The sequence below is a fragment of the Bubalus bubalis genome, chromosome 2 (assembly GCF_019923935.1).
Source record: "Bubalus bubalis isolate 160015118507 breed Murrah chromosome 2, NDDB_SH_1, whole genome shotgun sequence".
Classification (NCBI taxonomy): domain Eukaryota; kingdom Metazoa; phylum Chordata; class Mammalia; order Artiodactyla; family Bovidae; genus Bubalus; species Bubalus bubalis.
In genome coordinates this window covers 150700194-150708382 of record NC_059158.1, presented here as the reverse complement: position 1 = coordinate 150708382, position 8189 = coordinate 150700194, and the positions used below count along the sequence as shown (strand labels likewise).

The 8189-nt window shown below is 38.8% G+C and overlaps 1 protein-coding gene across 1 annotated transcript in view; it reads right to left on the bottom strand.

Annotated features, from left to right (window-relative positions):
- Positions 1 to 1772: 1772 nt before the first annotated feature.
- Positions 1773 to 8189, bottom strand: part of CPS1 (carbamoyl-phosphate synthase 1) — a 144721-nt gene continuing 138304 nt past the window's right edge. Inside the window, exons 35-38 of the mRNA XM_025278184.3 lie at positions 6389 to 6448; positions 5552 to 5664; positions 3586 to 3715; positions 1773 to 2867 (exon numbers count right to left, since the gene is read on the bottom strand). Of these exons, the coding sequence (XP_025133969.1) occupies positions 2769 to 2867; positions 3586 to 3715; positions 5552 to 5664; positions 6389 to 6448 (402 nt within the window). The 3' untranslated portion in view covers positions 1773 to 2768. The remainder of the gene's footprint in view (positions 2868 to 3585; positions 3716 to 5551; positions 5665 to 6388; positions 6449 to 8189) is intronic.

Sequence of the window (8189 nt, the reverse complement as noted above, 5' to 3'; positions counted from 1 at the left end):
TGGGTATGTTACTTGATTTCTGGTATTTGACTAAAAGACGCTTACTTCTTGGAAGAAAAGTTATGTCCAACCTAGATAGCATATTCAAAAGCAGAGACATTACTTTGCCAACAAAGGTCCGTCTAGTCAAGGCTATGGTTTTTCCAGTGGTCATGTATGGATGTGAGAGTTGGACTGTGAAGAAGGCTAAGCACTGAAGAATTGATGCTTTTGAACTGTGGTGTTGGAGAAGACTCTTGAGAGTCCCTTGAACTGCAAGGAGATCCAACCAGTCCATTCTGAAGGAGATCAGCCCTGGGATTTCTTTGGAAGGAATGATGCTAAAGCTGAAACTCCAGTACTTTGGCCACCTCATGTGAAGAGTTGACTCATTGGAAAAGACTCTGATGCTGGGAGGGATTGGGGGCAGGAGGAGAAGGGGACGACAGAGGATGAAATGGCTGGATGGCATCACTGACTCGATGGATGTGAGTCTGAGTGAACTGCGGGAGTTGGTGATGGACAGGGAGGCCTTGCGTGCTGTGATTCATGGGGTCGCAAAGAGTCGGACAAGACTGAGCGACTGAACTGAACTGATCTGATCTGCAATGTGGAGATGATAGTACCTACTCATAGGGATATTTTGAGGATTAAATGGGTTAACTCATATATAGGACTTAGAACTACCTGAGGAATAGCAGGTACTCCATAATGTTACCAATAGTTATTTATTATGCTGGTGCTCGTGATATGATGGTGCAAAGTAATACAGCATCAGAAAAGTACTAGACTAGTCAGTGTAGGAGGGATCATAGTATATTATACACTAAAACTTTTATAAACTCATTAAATATTTTCAGGAAAATGAATGGATGATCATGGAGTGCATTGCCAAGATCTTGTGAGGAAGAAGTAATGAAGGTCTCAACCAAGGCCATAAAAAGAGGGAAATAAGATAAAATCAACTCTGAAAGACTTTGTGTAGATCTACATCAAGAGAAGGGATAAAAGTCATGTTGTCCTCATTATCTTAGAAACTTCACAAATCCACGTCTTAGGTGGTATTTCTAGGCTAGCTATGGTGTCACTGCGGCCCTTGATACTGTCTATCAGACAATATGGATCAGCCTCTGATTGCCTTCAAATACTTTTCTCTGTGTTACACAAGACATTTTTTAAGCTTAATTTATTATATATGTATGGAAATCTTTGGTCAGTATGTGATTTTAGCTATATATTTGAAAGAATCTGGGCATGACATACTGGTCCAGGGGTTAAGAACCTGCCTGCCAATGCAGGGGACGTGGATTTGATCTCTGAAAGGGAAACTAAGAGCCCATATGCTATGGAGCAACTAAGCCAGTGCACCACAACTACTGAAGCTCACGCAGCTTGGAGCCCGTGTGCCAGAACTAAGAATCTGTGCCCTGCAACAAAAGATCTCGCGTGACACAACTAAGATTCTGCATGTTGCAACTAAGGCCTAAGGCAGCCACATAAATATTAAAAAAGAAAGGCTGCAGATCAAAGGTAGTATATAACCATGTAACAAGAGAATGAATTTTTAATGAGATTTATAAGCAAGGGATGGGAGGAGGAAAAAAAGAGAAATGAACAGCTTAAACTTCATTATTTTTAATATTAATTTGCTCATACCCTATAGGGCTTTGTGTGGAAAAAAGAATAAAAAAAGATGTAATCCTGGTACCAAGCCCTGTTTCATCGAGAAATGAACCGATTTTGTGGATCAGTGTAAAGATAAATGAATAAATAAATGCAAGAATACCACTGTCTTCTCTTTCAACAGTATTTTATTTAAAAGTTCACAATTAGAGCACTTGTAATAACACAAAAACTTTAAAAGTGACAAAGGCTGCCCTGTAGGAAAGATTTTTCTTGTATGGAGAAGGAACAAGGACTTTGTGCCTAAAATGTACAAAACTTAACATTGCATCAGGGGACTCAGTAGATCAACAGACTCTGTACTCGAACATAATTTCCAAGTTATTCCAAAGTGGGCAGAAAGGAGGAGGGTGGCAGAGATGGCATAAATCTGAAGATTTCACTTGGCTCAGGTTAAAAATCCAAAGAGAAACAAGAACAAAACCTCAGTGGTATCTACCATCTGCTGACATACTACAAAACACCAAATTGCAAACCAGTATCCTTTAAATAAATCCATACTTTAAAGACCTCTGCCTCACTTCTCAATTTCAGCTCTGTGGGAGGGGATGTGATATTCCTGTATAAGCCAGAGAGAATGATTATTGAAAAGCAACAATATACAGACATCACGATGGAGGAGTTCTTAAATTAAATCCATATTTCATTTGAACCATTTTTAGAGTATTCTGCCTTGTTATGTGAAAGTATCCTGAGTATGGCAGATGCTGTTTAAAAACGACAATAGTGTCTGTAAAGGATATATAGAAAGAGTTCAGAAGACAGAGCAGCAATTTTTTCTACCTTGATCATCATTAATCAGCACTATACAATGTTAGCTGCAAAGAAGCACGTAGATAAACTTGGCCCACCAAAAATAAGGCATTAATAAGTGAAGGCTCTCATGAAGAACAGTTACTTAGGGAGGCCTCTCTAAGTAAAATTTTTAAAAGGTGACTGACAACAATTTAATTGTGAAAGAAAAGAATATTAAGGCACACCTAAGTATACTGAAATAAAGTTTGGTATCAATATTTGTCTCTAGAAAAGAAAGCTGCAAATCAGTTCCTTTAGATAAAAAGTGGCTTAGGTTGATTTAAGAATGGAGACAGCGTGTCTCTATTTCTCTATAGTTCTTTCCCAGCACTGTACTGCCTGTAGTGGAAGAGACTCTTGGAGTCCACATTGCGAGCTTTCTTCACAGCTTCAGCAAAAAGTTTGGTCACCTGAAAATATGAGGGTAGGAATCTTAGCAACACATGAAATAAAAGTGAATGTTCAATGAAGCAGGAGCAAAAAGTCACAGTTTCTGTTCCTGATTTTCAAAGGGGTATGGGATGAAAGACACAAACATTTTTATTTAATGGGGACTTTCTCCAGTATCTCAGACCTCAACATGAATAAGCTTATTTCCCCCCACCATTCACAGAAACTAAAACTGACTCAGGGAGAAAAAAATACAATGGCCAGAAATTTATAGGGTCTTGACAAACAGTTCTCCAAGTGATAAATTTGTTGGGTCATGTTCAAGTAGAAGAGAACATGCCTTCGTAATCATTTCCTGTGGACTGGACAAGTGCTTGTACTATATCTGCGTTTTCAATTACCATTAACCTGTTGCTTTTATGCGGTGCCTTTCATTTAGACACAATAGAATAAAATTGCATATCTTTATTACGTGCCATACCACACTTTTTATTTAGAGGATATTTGTATGTGTAATGAGAGAACCATGGTTATCCATGGCTTCTGGTTATCTCAACTCCTTGATTACCAACTGTCTCAGGCCATGACCTACCATAATAGACCATTAATTTAGATTCTATTTAGAAATTCTTCTGCTTTCTGAAAGTTACAAGAAAGAGAGAAGAGAGATGTGTACTCTCAAGAGAGGCACAGAAATAAAGACTCTTGTGTGGACTATGTTTGAGGAAAAGAACATACCTGGAAATTAGTGAGGAGAGCAATTCCACTGTCAACAGCTGTCCTCCGAATCACATAATTATCATGGACAAATTTAGTGTTGTTATTGGGGAGGTTAATCACCAGGTCAATGCTGCCATCTCTAATCAATCTGGAGAAATAAACAAATACAAGCTTGCAGGTGATGATGTATATTTTATAATTCGTTTTCAAACTACTAACGTAAATTAGTCTCAAAATCATTCAAGTCAATGGCATACTGAATTGACTGACACCTGCCCTCCTTTATTCCTAAGTAGATTTTCAAACTATACATATTTGGGGGCTATAATATTTTTATTGTGTTCTTGAAAGAATGCTGTTGAATGTCTAATTAATCAAATGGAAATTTGTTTTATCTTTAAAATGCTACTGATAGCAAGAATTGGTAATTTGAGAGACAGTTACTTATTTTACAAGGAGGTGGTTCTTCCAGCATTGAAGGCCACTCCCCTCCCCACCCCTCACACCCACTTCAGATCAACTTTACTTCACTGCCTGCTTCCTAGTGTCTCAGCTGATGTTATGAAATACAGGCTGCCTGATTTTGAATTAAACCACTTCACATTCTGTTGCTGGGCTGTGATAAACCTTAGGAGATATTTAAATGTCAAAAGCAGGAAGCAGAACTAATTCTTGTTTAACAAAGCCCTAAGAAGGGCCTCTGGGCTTCCCTTGTGGCTCAGTAGTAAAGAACCTCCTGCCAATGCAGGAGACACAAGACACGCAGGTTTGATCCCTGGGTTGGGAAGATCCCCTGGAAACGGAAGTAGCAACCCACTCCAAAATTCTTGGCTGGAAAATCCCATTGGACAGAGGAGCCTGGTGGGCTACAGTCCATGGGGTCACAAAGAGTCAGATGCAACTGATTTACTAGACAATGACAACAAAGAAAGGCTTCTAGCATCATTGGAATAATTTGCCTTCTTTTATTAATTTGATAATGATTTGTAGGTTACTTTCTCAAGAGCCCTAACAGATAGTATATCATATACTGTTTGTTAGTTAGGACTTAGCCATCCAGTAGGCTGTAACATCCTGGAGCAACTGAGAATTCTCTCCTATGTACCTACACCACATAGTTCTGTATGTGTTAATGTGTCAGTGTTTCTGAAGGTTCAGGCAGTGTGCTGAAATAAATGTCTTACAAAACCTAATGAGGAAATAGCCTAAGGCATAATAACCAACCTGATCAAAGAATGGCAAATCAGGTAATCTAATAGGTGACATTATCATATCTCTCCCCATGGTGCCCTTCAAGTAGCAAGTTCTCAATAAATTGACTGTTTCATTGATGCACAACCTCAGTGAAATGCAGTTGGTTAATCTTACACTTGATATACACATATATACACAATGCAAGTTGACATAAAATGCAAAGCACTGCATTACTTTCTTTAGGCCCATGATTCTCATCACTGAGATCTTGGTTGCTGTCCGTCAAAGGAATGGACATTTACTTGGAAATAGTTGGAAGACGCTACATATCTCCATGTACATATACGGCATTATGTGTTTTACAATAACAGCAAAGTTCATGAGAAGGAAGCTTTACTATCATGCACAAATTTCCTCATTTTAAGTTGGTTAACTGAAAAGATTTTTAGAAGACTTGCAATAGGGTAAGGTGATATATTTATATCATGCGTGTGTACATACTCAGTTGCTCAGTCACGTCTGACTTTTTGTGACCCCATGGTCTGTAGCCCACCAGGCTCCTCTGTCCATGGGATTTTCCAGGCAAGAATACCAGATTGGCTTGCCATTTCCTCTTCCAAGGGATCTTCCTGACCCAGGGATAAAACAAGTGTCTCTACGGCCTCTTGCACTGGCAGGTGGATTCTTTGCCACTGAGCCACCTGGCAAACCTCATATTTATATCATACTAGTTCCCAAAGCTAATTCTCCATCTATTTTGTTATCTCAGAATAACCTGCCCAGTTCTTACTTTCTGATGGGCGAGAGGCTGGGATTCTGTCCTTCTTGAGATGGCCATGCCACTGGGGTAGCAGGTACATTGTTGGCATTGAGCCAGTCTGATGTGGCTTCTGTGGCAAAGAGCTGCATTTAAAATTTTTTAAAAAGTCAGTTACTGTATCAGGAAAAAGCTTTCATGAAGCAAAGGGACCCATTAGGACATTTGAGTCATTTAAAACATAGAGCAGGAAAAAATGGTGAATATGAGATGCAAAATGATGTCAGAAATAGAGATTAATACATAATCTAGAGTAATAGACATTTTAAATATTTTTAAAATATTTGCAATAAGAAAAAAATTAATAACCTCAACTGTAACTGCTTTTGTAGGAGAGAAAAAGAAAGAGTTATTGGTGACTGAAAATTCAGTTATCAGACCAATAAAGCCTCATGACCACAGGCCCACCCTGAGCCTTGGGACTCATTCTGTTTTACAGAACCAGGCTTTGTGTGCAGATATTCATGGCAAAGAAGTTTCGCCTGTAACTGTTGGAAACTATGACTTCATATGGAAACAGGAAAAGGGAAAATATATGGAAATGCATTGAAAGTTTATCCCAGTTCTGTGTTAGGAAAACTCTCTAGGTTTTTATCCAGCAAATTTAGTAAGTTTGTGAATTGTGCTAAAACTTAAAACTAGTCTTTCTAATTAGTTTAGTTCATTGAAGCTTTAAAATTATAAAGTTAGTCATAGTTTTCATATGGAGAAGTCACATCTTGCATGATTTTATTCCCCAGTATTCTTCAATATTCTTTTTTGTGGATAGATTGCTGACAGAAAGCAATTAAGGAAAATAATATCACATACCTTGAAGCCTTCATTGTGTAATTGTTCAGCCACACCAAGGAATTGTGGACGGAATGATTGCTGAAATTAAAGGAATTTAACAAAATTCACTTTCTAAATACACGTTATTAATTAGTAATGCAATACAGCATTCTGTTATGTCATAAAAGGAAATTCCATGTATTGCCTGGTGCTTTATATTCAAAGATGACAAGTTTCATCCTCCTAGAGTGATTATAAACTCTTACTTATTTTCTCATATAGATGAAATTCCATCCACATTGTATTGCTTTCTACTGTCTTACTTTTTACACCTCAAATTCCTTTACTCATTGCTTAATCTATTGAGTGTCTGAGTATAGAGTCAGATTTACCCCTGGATTTACTTCTGGATGGATCATTTTCCTGGTTAGAGAGAATTTAAAGTCATCTCTCTTAGGTGCTCAATGCCACATCAGCCTCTTTGGATGTTCTGCCTTTCAACCTGTTCTAATTGCTGAATTCTAAGTTTGGACTGCACTTCAATTCCTAGGCCTTGACCTAGCAATTCATGCAAAGTTCCCTACAAGTTAATCATTTGGAACTCAGTTGGGCATTTACTGTAAAGCAAAGAGCAAAAGAATGGACTCTGGAGTCACTAAGCTGCATTTCACTCTGTCTTTACCATGCATTTGTATAAAAAGTTAATGTCTTTGAGCCTCCATTTCCTCATTTATAAAACAGTGACTCCGATATTAGTGTATCTACTTCGTGATGGTCCACAATAAATTGTGTGACCTTGACCAACTTACTTAATCTCTCTGTGATGAATAGGAATAATAGTACAGAGGATGAGATGGCTGGATGGCACCATCAACTCAATGGACATGAGTCTGAGTAAACTCTTGGAAATGGTGAAGGACAGGGAAGCCCAGCATACTGCAGTCCACGGGGTTAAGAGTCAGACACAACTGAGCGACTGAACAACAAAATGTCAGCGGGTCCCTGTGAGTATTCAATGAGTGACGTCCACCATAAGTGTTAGTACAGTGATCATGCTCGATTACTCAGTTGTGTCCAATTCTTTGCAACCCCATGGAATGTAGCCCTCCACGCTTCTCTGTCCATGGGATTCTCCAGGCAAGAACATTGGAGCAGACTGCCATTTCCTCCGTGGGACGGGGATCTTCCCAACTCACGGATCGATCGAACCCGCATTTCCTGCATTGGCGGATGGATTATCTACCACTGAGCCACCTGGGAAGCTGCCAATTTAGCACAATTGCTGGCTCATTAATAGTTATAATTAAATATTATTATTAAAATGATTGTTTTTTCAGCCTCACAGAGGCTATATTCCTGTCCCTGCACTCTAGCTCTGAAGCCTGGGTTCCTCTACTGGCTGTCACACTTAGAACACAAACCAGTATCATCCTCATATATGTTTTCCTTCCCACCAGGCTCCTTAATATTCAATCTTGCCATTCAGATATTTTCTTAGAATTGTGTGCTCTTCTGAAAACCCCAGCTGGACCCATTCAATTTCTGGGTCCTGCCTTTCCTGGACTGCCTGTCGCCATCAGGGTTCCTTAATTCTGAACACACTTCCTTCCTGTGACCAAAAGCACATATTTGCAATACAGTGATCAGGGTGGAAGAAAACAAGCTCAGTAGCCTACCCAATCGTCAACTTCTGACCTTGACCCCATTAACATGAATGTCTGAGTAATCGAGCTAAACAAATATGCAAAATTGTACAGTGTTAAAAACATATCCATTCTGCTTCAAATGAGAAATTTTCACATTTTTTGAACTATTTACAAAAGTTTGTAAACAGATGATA